The 13,113-nt window shown below is 34.5% G+C and overlaps 1 protein-coding gene across 2 annotated transcripts in view; it reads left to right on the top strand.

Annotated features, from left to right (window-relative positions):
• Positions 1–12,544, top strand: part of LOC125027405 (growth/differentiation factor 8-like) — a 28,949-nt gene extending 16,405 nt beyond the window's left edge. For both annotated transcript variants that reach the window (XM_047616485.1, XM_047616475.1), the window contains exons 2-4: positions 6,975–7,177; positions 9,515–9,697; positions 10,920–12,544. In XM_047616485.1, coding sequence (XP_047472441.1) covers positions 6,975–7,177; positions 9,515–9,697; positions 10,920–11,309 — 776 coding nt within the window. In that variant the 3' untranslated portion in view covers positions 11,310–12,544. The remainder of the gene's footprint in view (positions 1–6,974; positions 7,178–9,514; positions 9,698–10,919) is intronic.
• The last annotated feature ends 569 nt before the right edge of the window (positions 12,545–13,113 follow it).

Here is a 13,113-nt window from a genome sequence, read left to right as displayed (position 1 = left end):
AGAAGTGATATGGTAATTTACATGAATCACACTGAGACCAGATGAAAACTGAGGTCTCTGTAACCTGATCAAGACTAGGAGATATTTCAGCGACACACAGTTTGTTGCACTGATACATTAAAATTATGTCTACCTTTTGATATATTAAAGATAAATTTTTCATATAATACTGTCCCTGTTATTGCATATACGTTTTTTTTAGAAAATAACCTGTCGGGTATAAATGTGGGTAGCCGAAAGTCGATTGTCAGTCCATGCGCGTATGATTATATATATATATATATATATATATATATAAATATTATCATATTTGTATCAATGTCAATATCTACATATATGTATCTTTACCTATCTATTTACCCATATAATTATGTATATATTTCTATCAATATCTACATATAAATAGATGTATATAGAATATATAGATAAATAGATTGTTTGTATCTTTATATCTCTCTCTCTGTGTGCACAGAGAGAGAGAGAGGCAGACAGACATGTGTGTGTTTGTGTATACACTATAAACAATGAATCGCAAGAATCAAACTTTTAACAATATAAACACAGCCATCCAATATCCAAGTACTTTATGGCTCCCTCTACCTAATATATTCATTTATCTACAAATTTGTTTATCTCTATCTCTCACCGCCGGTCCCTTGTCTGTTACAGACTGTCTAAAATGTACCGAAAATGTACTCAAATCGTATTCCAATTGTCGTAGTTTTTTTTTTTTTTTCTATCCTTGTAAAATAGTTCGTACCAAAGTCAAACCAGTAATATTTGTTAATATGTTAGCTATTTGAGTCAACTATATGCGTGCCTATGTATATACAGGACTTTCATATATATATATATATATATATATATATATATATGTGTGTGTGTGTGTGTGTGTGTATGTATATATATATATATATGTAAACATATATTATATATAAATATAGATCATATATAAATATGTATATATACATTATATATACATATATATATACACTATATATAAATATATATATATATATATTATAGAAGTATATGTATATTCATTATATAAAAAAACATCTATATAAATGTGTGTGGATGTTTTTCTTTCTAATGTCGTGGTGTTTAAAAGTTACTTGACTGTATTTAATGTTTATCTATATTTCACTAGTCTCAGATTTGACGTAGTGTAAATTACCATTCTAATGACACTGTTGCTGCCTTGACATATAACAAGGAAATGTGGAATAAATAGTGCAATCGTATTCATAATGTTTACCAAACTAATTAATGTATATTTAATCCTATATACCTCGTAACCAATCTTGTCAACATTAAAACTAAAAAGGTAACACCTATTAGAAATTATATAACAAAATAACTGTTATTAACTAGTAACCATCAACCTAGAACAGGAGCTCTACCTTCAACTTTACCACTATTGCCAGACTCACATTCACCAGTGCCACAAAAGGGACAAAGGGCCAGACGCCTCACAAAGAAGGCCATGGCCAGCAACAAACTTGCCAGACAGAGGCTACAAACAAGACAGCCAGTGAGGGTCCAGCCGTTATCCAATACCTCCTCCCTCTCCTCACCCCATCTCCCCTCAACCCGCCCCTCCTTACGTCCCTGCGGGTCGCCAAATTATACGTGTGAAGGATGGGCCGGTGGGTAAGGTGGGGGTGGGTGAACTGTGTATAACCCCATACAGGGCCCGGGATAAGGTACAATAAAGAGTACAGGCAACAAATAACTATGTAAGATAATATAGAGCAACGGATTAACATTGGTTCGCAACTACCCTTTCTGCCAAAAAACAGCTATTATTTGACATATACTTCCTTAATATCAATGTGCTACATTTTCTAGATACTGCTACTTAGATGTTTTTCTTCTGGCATGATCAGGTTCTTGTGGATTCTGTATAAATCCTGACAATGCCAATACTTCCTTTAGGGAGGAAAGATCTAGTAGTTATTGGATGAGTTTTCATTTTATTATTACTATAATTTTCCTTCTCTCTGCCGTAGTTGTGACCTTATGGAGTAAGTGTCGACGTCTGGGGCCTGTTAGCCCTATAAGGTGCCGCTACTTGCCTCCACTTACGGTCTCAATGGATCTATTTTAAGGCATAATTTGTTGGGTCAGGGATTTAGTCTTCGTCGTCATCTTGGTGTCTAGGGAGAAGTTGGTCATGTCAAGATTTCTTTAAATATTTTTCTGCTGACATAGAAAATCAGTAATAAATGTTTGGGATTCGAAAATCAGTACAACAAATATATACAGTCGATGTAGGTTAGTGACAAAATTATTTTACAAAATACTTCCAATGGGAAACAAACCGCGGAACAAAGGCTAAAACCAAATTAGCATTGCTAGAAACTAAATATGCTGCATGGGAAAGAAAAAAAAAACAAAGAAAGTGAGTGAAGAGTGAACAATAAAGGAAGTAGTAAAACCGAGGCCTGTAATGTCGTGAGGGTGACAGAACTATAAAAAGAAATGGCGTTTATGCACGAAGTGCAAATACACTTAATTATTGTGTGAAATTTTCAAAGCATGACTTACCAAATTTATTTATTTTAAAATTATTTTGTTTACTATTTTAATGTTGTCAGCTCCAAAAGGGAAACTACTGACCATACTTATATTCCTCGCGAGGTTGTTGATTAGTTCGGTCTCGGCGAAGTTGTCCTTTAGTCCGTGTAGTGATGGAGATCCAGCCGGCTTTGTTAGTCCCCTCCTTCATAACAGGTTTCTCCCCTTGTTAATCTTTTAGTACTAATGAAGTCCGGTTTAAAGCAACACCCGCAACTGGTTCTAAGGGTGTTGACCGAGGTGGGGTATGAGCGTGACACACGACTGCGGGAAGAATTCCAGTTGTCACGCGGGCTTTCGCTTAGGCCGAGCCCACAGGCAAGAACTAAAGGGGGAGAGAGGCTGAGCTGTTGTTGCTACGTGGCTACCACCATCATCAACACGAACACAACACGGGCAGCGAGTCAGGAATGAAAGAGAAAAACAGGTGGAATGTTGCGCATACACTGAGCTTCACAGTTTTTCGTACGCTCTCTCTTGAGTTACTCCGAATCTCACTGAAGTACGTATGGCCATATGTATCATCTCTCTCTCTTTATATATATTTGTGTTTGTAAGTACGTGCGTTTTAACTATACCTACGTGTGTGTGTGTGCGCGCGCGCGCGTGTGCGTGCATTTGAATATACGTATATATGTATGTGTGTATACGTTTGTGTGTATGTGTACGTGTTTGTGTGCCTACGTACGTGGGCGCGGGTGTGTGTGTGTGTGTGTGTGTGTGTGTGTGTGTGTGTGTGTGTGTGTGTGTGTGCTTTGAACTGGTTTAGAGAAAAATCGATGCAACTTCGTTTGCCTGATTTATAACTTGGGAGAGGTCTTTAGCCAGGAGCGTTGCTTGCCGGAAAGCACAGTCACTCTCCCTAGTAGCCTCTCGAGCGGGTATGTTCAACACGTGCGGAGAGGGGAAGATTTCGGCAGTGATGTTGATAAAGTAATGGTACTGTAGCCTTTGAATTCCCTTTTGTAGACGCTTTACTTTACTAGACTTAGTGATACGATTGAACGGCTTTATATATTCTGACATTATATTTTTAATAACATAGTATAACAAACTTATCCATATTGCAAAGGATTAATTAGTCATGAATCATCTTGGATTGGAAAATGTTGGGCGCAATTATGTAGTGCAAGTCAGAACAAGGTTGCTGATTGCCAGTGTTCAGAAACATCTAATTATCCATGATTGGACACAGAGAAAAGAAATGACTGCATAGGAAACGCATGTAAATATAGAGCTGGCTTAAGGCAATAAACATGGAGGAAAGGATGATAGAAGAGATAGCCGTGCCCTACTTCACAATATAGCAGGCCAAGTCAGCTGTTAAGCCAAGTGCCTAGGACATCTTTTATCACACAGTGTTTTGTTAATAAATGGCATATCAGCGTTGTTCCACACCCCTGTCTTGTGTCTGAGGTCATTTTTTATAACTGTATCCAGGATCTTTTCGTTACCCTCGCTAAAAGTTCATTCTGATATTCCTTAATACGATAACTAAGCGCTGACAGTATGTTTCTGTATCCGCACCTCCACCCCATCTCGTATTCCCGCTTCATAAATGTGTCTGTATGTGTATATATATATAAACATATGTATGTATGTGTATACAAATATATATATATTTATTCACATATATATGTATATGTATATATATATATAGAGAGAGAGAATAAATTCAGTTGCTTTAAACTAAAATTATTTATGATCTTAGACAAGTATTATACAAAATACTTTATAAACTAAACGGTTGACCAGTAAACGAGAGAACAGTAAACACATTTCTTCCTCCTTTCTTAAACGTTAGGACTTCGTTACCCAGAACTAGTAGTAGTTAGTACTCTTGGGATAATGTACCCCAGACAGCGACCTCTGAAACAAGGCTAATGGAAGTCATGAATAAACTAATTCATGTCGTTCGCAGATGTGAAATATGTATTATGCATGTGTTGAGAAGTATGTAGGATAAGGAATCGTAAAAGATTTTTGTGTCTGTCATCGAAATATAATAGCCTAGGCACACTATATCTGGTAAGGTATACGAAGGCACGTAATCTGGGATTGTAGAATATATATACACTAAGTAAATGAGTAGATATCAACCATGTTATAAAAGGCAACTAGACAAAACAGAAATAAGGCCATTTTAAATAACTATAGGCTCCTGCGGACATGTTTAGGTGTGGAGACAAGAAGAGTATATTTTAAAGATGGTGGATGCGGGAGTGTGAGAAGGGGGAAGGGGGGCACTGCGGTTGGGTTGAATGTCCCTTCCAAGACTAGCTAAGAATAGAGCTGTGATGGCGGAGAGCAGACATGTGCTGTCACACATCTTGGCAGACGAGTCACTATCATGGAATGCGAAGACTACACTATGTACCCGGTAGCTCCAGCCAAGCGTTCTTTCCTTGCACGAAACTAATAAATATTGAAGAATTATGTTGTTTCACTTACGATCGTTATGCTTCAACTCAACCCTTCCACGGAGACCGATAATTAACAATGAGTGATGATAGCTCACTTCAGTAACGAGCATAAAGTGGCGGTGCCATAATATATTGGACTATTTGCCCCGACGTTATGAAGGCTTATGACGGGTCCGGCAGGACATTTAGCCGCCAACACAGCTCACAAGCGTTCCACGTCGTGTTCATATCGACGCCGTCACACACAAATTACGACCGTCTGGACAGAGGTTGGTATCGGCGCCTGGACGCACCTATACCTCGTCTGGCCAGGTGGATCCGCCGCATTATCCCTCAAGTGAAGACGTTACTCTTAGAAATCAAAATCAATGTCATGTGTTAGGAGTCTGTTTCTACTCGATACATAAGTCTGTCTGCGATTCCACTACACATTCCCAGACGCTGGTCATTGTTCAGTTCGTCTGTGAATCATCACTTACTGCCAATTGAACACGAAGTGAAAAAAAAAAAAAAAATCACAACATGGTTGCAGATCTTACTGCACACTGACCGTCTGCTTGTATTCGTTGTCAACTGTAGACTGTTACCCAGACGTCATTTCCAAGTTCAACACTAGACATTCATACATTCATGCCATTATTGAACGCGTACTGCCTGACAAGATTTTCCTGAGTGTACATGCAATTATTACTCCACGTGAGTCCATATTATTTTTTACACAGGCTCTCACGTGAGTAAGAATGTTCCTGTATGCATGCAAACGAATACATCAAATTCTGTGTGCAGAGACGGTGACACGTGAATATATTTTACTTTTATCTTTATTTGGATGTACACGTAGAACGAAAAATTCACACTTTTGTATAAGAGTACAAGTTATTTTTAAGTAAGGGTTGTCAGTGGGGAATTAGTATTTGTTCACAGCAAATAATTGGCCTTCTAGAGTTTATGTATGAAGTCGGAGCCGTAGAGTCTGAGTAATCTTTATCAACAAATATGGACATAAAATTATTTATGTGTACATATATGCATACATACATATTTTGTGAATATATATATGTATATATACTGTATATAAATACCTATATACCGTGTGTTTATATATATAGTTATATACCGTGTGATTTTATATATGTATATATTGTGTGTTTATATGTGTGTTTGTGCGTATATATATATATATATATATATATATATATGTATGTATATATATGTATATTGGGAGTGAGTTAAAAAGTTTTTTATACATGTATATGAATGCATACGGACACACGCACGCAATTACACACACGAGCGCGCGCAAACACACGCACGCACATGCACACGCGTACACACACACACAAACACGCACACACGTATACATATATAAGAAACACATACATACACACGCATATACGAACGCGGGCACGCGTGCACACATATACTTGTGTATAAATGTGTATGTGTATATATACCAAACATATATGTGTATATATACCAAACATATATATGTGTTTATATACCAAACATATATATGTGTATATATACCAAACATAAATATATGTGCATGTGTATATATGTGTGCGTATAATGTATATACACATGTGTATACATATATATATATATATTATGTCATATATTATAGATATGCATGTCATATGATATATATGTGTATGTACATGTATATACATATATATATCATATCCATGTAATTTACATATTATATTTATATTTAATTATATCCATATGTATATATGTGAAAATATGCATGTATATATATACATATATATCTATATATTTCCTATATCTATATAACCCGATGATTCTGCTCCCGATTACTTGTTAGATAGATCATTAAACCAAAGTGATACAATTCAACATAGACACACGTACGTGTTCCTGGAATCTTGTAAAGGTATCTTGCTCTATTTCATTGTAAAGTTGTGCCATCACGCACTCTTACACTGTCATAACAGGCTACCTCGCCCACAGCGCCTCCGCCCGAGATCCGCATTCCCGATGGCGTGGAAGTGTTGTACTTCAAGCTGAACCAGGAACAGCTCAACACGAGAGTCAAGCGAGCCATCCTGCACGTGTGGCTCAAACCCATCACGTCGGAGTTAGATCGCATCGTGCCAATTTCAGTGTTCAAGGTGACAAGGCCTGAAGACCCAGAGGATTACATCATACTCCATGTAAGTTCAACGTTTTATATTGTGGTTGAAAAGCACTATAGCATATTTCTCCTAAGCGTACAGTAACAATGCTTATGTATAAAAATATTACTTTACGTGTTATAATCATCAATGACTCTTCCGCTACCTGAGCAAAGCAATGCACACAATTCTTCTCAGTATTGGAACTTTTATAACATTTCTGTATTCATTTCGATAACTATTACTAATATCACACACACATGCACATGCACACGCACACGCACACGCACACCCACATGCACACGCGCACACACACACACACATAATATATGTGTGTTCGGTTATATATCTATATACGTATATATATATACATATATATACCTATATATCATATATACATACATTCTATATACGTCTAATTGTACGTATGTATGCATATATACATATCTATTTATCTATATATATAAACAGATTTGGTTATACAAACATGTACATATAAGTGTGTGAGTACGTATGTGTAAATATACAAGCACGTATGTATGTGTTTATTATCAAACACACATATATACATATATATATATATACATATATATATATGCATATATATGCATATTTATATATATGTCTATATATAATATATATGTTTATATGTAATATATATTTACATATATATATACGTGTATATATAATTTTTATATATGCATATATATAAATGCTTATGTATATACATATACACATAAACATGTTTATATATAAATTTAAATATATATAAATACATTTATATACATATACATATAAACACACATATGTGTGAGTATATACACATACACATACACATACTATATATATATATATATATATATATATGTCTATGTATGTATGCATATATATATAAAATATATATACGTACAAATATATTCATATAATTTTTTTGTTACATTTCTTCTTCATAAAGTAATTATTACGATTATTAATTATCAGTAATTATTATGATTTTAATGTCTTATTAAAAAAATATTTACCATCACTAATATCATCAAATATATCATCAAATCATTTGATTGTCAATATCCAATGGAATTAATCTTCAAAGAATTAATGATCTTGCAATCCTTTTTGTTGCGACATATCTTTTGCATAATACTATGGTACAATGTGTATATACTGCACAGTGAAGCAAGACAGTAGAGCAACATTCAATAAATTTACATAACACATATATATAACGGAAATGTTTATAAAATTAGTCAGCTGCATGAAAAAAAGTTGTGATTATTTTTTTCATATCCTGTAGACTATCTTAAATGATTGTAGTGCAGATTCATAGCTTCATTACCACTGGTTAAACAATAACAACAAAATGGTAATAAGAAATAGAGGTCTCTGTGGTTTATCTCCTGCTTTTGATAATGGCAATGCTTTTGTTCGTGACGAATTTGTGCCACTGGTTAGAAGGCTGAATGGACCTGTACCCAGGCAGGTCATATATCATAAACCTTGAAATGACCCTCTTCAGGGGCTATTATCATATCCCAACGGACGATCTTGTACTCCACAACCCCTTTACACCATTCTAGTTTGTATCACAACAAAATATATATCGCTTAATGATACCCCTCATAGGGAAATGAACCCCCTTTTAATTACAATTACTCAAGTTATTGTAAATAAAGTTGTGTGATGAAAGGCTGCACAATATTTATAATATTAGCCAATCATGTACTGAAATAACATACAAAACTCAGGGTACGAACGTACCCTGAGTTCATGACGCGTACATGATCTACCGAATGAAAGTAACATGTCTGTTCACAGATGCACTCCCTTAATATGGCATCAGTGGTACACGCACACACCTGATTAGGGTTTGAGATCAATTACTGATAATAGAAATATAAACAAAAGGGAAACCTGCAACTAAGAAGAAAAATGAAAATCTGGGAACCAGTATTTAACAAACCTGAACCTGAAAACCCAGTGGTGCAAGATTCGAAAGGAAAAACAGTTAAAAAAAAAAAAAAAAAAAAAAAAAAAAGACAATCCAAGCAAAATTGGAAGCAACAATACTAGGTGTAAAATAGAATAGAACAGAAAAGAGGAATCACAACAAAATTTATTCACAGCGTCATATCAACAAAGACGACAGCATTAAAATCAGACTCAGAATCACCAACACTGGTTCTAAAATCAGTTACAAAATTACAAGCTGACATCAAAGCCTGAATTACATAAATCTTCAAATACATCAGCAGTAGACTTGTTGGATAAACAATGGTATTAGAGTTTATTATTATAAAATAGGAGAATTACGAGAGTAATATCAAAACTTGATCCCATATGCTAATTTTCAGATCCTAATTATAAGCCTTTCCGCAGGAAGTGACGACGGTGTCCGAATCCGTTGATGCCCGGGATGGGAACTGGGTGAAGATCGGCGTTTATAAACTACTACAAGAATGGCTCAACAATCCCTCTGACAACCTCGGGCTGGTAGTCACTGCAAATGACTCCGAAGGCCGACGGGTAGCAGTCACGAATCCCGTGGAGAATCCCTCTAATGTAAGTAGAATGCTGGCAGTAAACAAATCTTGAAGTTCGATTGAGGAAAATCAGCAGAATTTTCAGGTTAGCATAATGTGCTATCTTACTGTTTCCTAGTACGAGTCACTATCGTATAAAATCAACAGTTAAGGACGATAATACCTGTATACTACTTCCATACACTAGATTCGTGTTCTCTGACATTTTCAATCATTAGTTTTATATCCATTACAGTACAAACGCAATGACCAACGTACTAGTTAGACACAAAAACGCCTATATATATATAATCTCCAGCCTCTATCCCCTGTTATAGATTATGGTTTGAGAACATACAAACAGCTCCATTGCGTTCTTGTCTTAGCAAGAAGGGTTTAAAACCGTTGTCTTCAATTATCCCCTGGACAGGTAGCACAATGAATCTCCACACTAAAGGGCTGTCTTTATCTTACACCGTACTTATCCCTTTAAATCCCTCCCTTCAAATGTCATTAAATTGCTCTGATTAATTTCATTCGTGCCCATTTCATTGTTTGAATAATATAGAAAATATTATCTAAATATGAAAGTAATTCAGCATTGACAATCAACTTGGTCGTAAGGAATGACTATAAATGAAACGCGAAAATAGTCGCAAATTACGTAAACTGCAATCATTTGAGGTACCGTCTCTGGGGTTAGAAGAGTTCTACGTCTGAAAGCATCTTCAACCAAATGAATTGAGAAAATCTGAAATCATAAGACTTTAAATTCTGTTAAACAATAAATAAGGGTACATAAATAAAGAATACTTTTATTTAAGAACCATCGAATTGACTGTATTATTCCGGCACTGATATTAATAACACGTTAATGGTGGCAATAGACATGAGAGTAGTATAAAACAAAAGCAATGAAAATAATAGTGTATAACAATAATAATAATTTTAAGTAACAATGATAATTGTCACATTAGTAATATTTGCGAGTCTGTGAGATACTAAATAGGGATACAATTTCATTATCAAATTAAAACACTGAGTCTTGGAATAATAAATAAATAAGTGTATGAAGTGCTCTCATTCTCTGCCTCTGTCTGACTGTATGTAAGTATATATATATATATATATATATATATATATGTATATGTGTGTATACATGTATTTATACATATATATATATTATGTATATCATATATATTACATATCATTTATAATTTGCTTTTTATTGTTTTAACTATCACGTATAACATTTTTCGCAGGCGCCGTTGCTGGAGATCCACACGGAAGAGAGCAGAAGGAACCGCAACAGAAGGAACTCCAGCCGAAACCAATGTACTACCAGCCAGATCGAGTCCCGCTGCTGTCGGTATCCACTCCTTGTCAATTTTGTTGAATTAGGTTGGGACTTCATTGTTGCCCCTAAGGTATATGAAGCTAACTTTTGCAATGGCGAGTGCCCTTATCTATACGCCCACAAGTATGCCCATAGTGCGTTGATTCAGAAGATGAATAGCACTAATGCCAAGCACGGTCCGTGCTGTGGTGCGCGCAAGCTCTCTCCGATGAAAATGCTGTATTACGATCATGATCATAAAATCAAATTTGATACCATCCAAGACATGGTTGTAGATCGTTGCGGATGTTCTTAATCTATTATTCATGCTGTGTCCTGCAGTTCGCTTTAATATGTTTGTTTTTTTCGAAACTGCCAGCAAAAATATAAGAAAAATTAAAACAAAAAAAAAAGGTCGACAGGGAGAGAAATAAGTGTTATTCAAGCATACAGTTCATATTACTAAAAGGCACCCTAATCAATGTATTTTGTAATCTTGATAATTTCAACACAAAATTATCAACGCCTTTCAATAATGTTTTAAATTTTAAATGATAGCTGTACCAGGAAATGACAAAATCAAATTTCTCAAATGGATAACTGAATCGCCATTAATTTGTAGTCCGTAGAGTCCAAATTGCACACAGACGCTGAAAGTGACGCTTTTTAACTATTAAATTTATTTTTGGAAGAAAAATTAAGTTAGTTATTCAACAGGCGTATTGCATTAAGACACTGGGTATCACAATAATTAAACACAGATTTCAGTAAAGATATAAATACGATAGTGCTATGTATATTACATGAACAATGAGTAAGAGGGCCAAATCAAGCCCTAAAAAAATAACTATATCAAAGGCCAACGTAGGAAAATACAAGAATATGCATCAAGCCACCCTTCAAAATGCTATTAAAGTAGAATTCTAGATTTAAAAAATAGAGATGGGAAATTGGAAGTGTTATATTTATTAAATGGTGGGATTTTTACAAAAATACAAAAAAAAATAGTTATATGACTTAAAGATGACATAACCCTATTGGTAATGGGACCACATGGACCGCTGAAATATCGGGACCACTTGAACCAACAGGGTAATGGGACCACTTAAGAGTTCTGTAACCATAGTATTGCAATCTTAGAGAATTGGGGCCACGCGGAACTCCTATAGGTAAACACCAAAAATCCCTTGAAATTACTACGAAAATTATTAAAATCCATCATTGAACGTAATGGATATTAGTTAACTGAAAGCTGCCAAGTATTCAGCAGCTCTGTTTATCATAATGTTGAAATGTACTTATCTATGCGCAAGACGTCTCTACGCTTACGATGTGTTGAACAAAAATCAGAATCATCTATCGTAACAGGGGATATTGCGTTAATCTCGCTCGCTCGTTATATGTTATACTAACTAGAAGAAATATGTTTACTATTGTTTCCAGTATGATTTATCATTTATAAATATATACGTACATATATGTATATGTACATATACGTATATATGTATTTGTACTGTGTCTGTTATACATATATACATTATATACATCTTATACATGTAAATTATTTACACTTCATATATATACTAATTACACACTCACACATACACACGATATATATATATATATATATATATATATATATATATACATATATATGTACACTCAAACATACACATACACACACGCACATTCAGTTATACATATATAATATACACATATATATATATATTTATATATATATGCATATATATGTATATATATTACATACATACATAAATATATATATACATATACATGTATATGAACAAATATATACAAGTATGTGCTGTGTGTGTATGTGTGTGTAGATATATATTCGTGTGTGTGTGTGTGTGTGTATAAATATTCGTGTGCGTGTGTAGATATACATTCGTGTGTGTGGGGATATACATTCGTATGTGTGTACATATATATATATACATATATATATGCATGTGTGTATGTGGTTAGATACATACATGTGTAAACACACACAAACACACACCCACATTTATATATACATACATACATACACACATATATATATAAATATATATATACATAATATATCCATACACACGAAACTTTTAAAAAATCATCTA

This window comes from Penaeus chinensis, chromosome 1, assembly GCF_019202785.1.
Source record: "Penaeus chinensis breed Huanghai No. 1 chromosome 1, ASM1920278v2, whole genome shotgun sequence".
NCBI lineage: Eukaryota > Metazoa > Arthropoda > Malacostraca > Decapoda > Penaeidae > Penaeus > Penaeus chinensis.
This window is presented reverse-complemented; position numbering and strand designations above follow the sequence as displayed.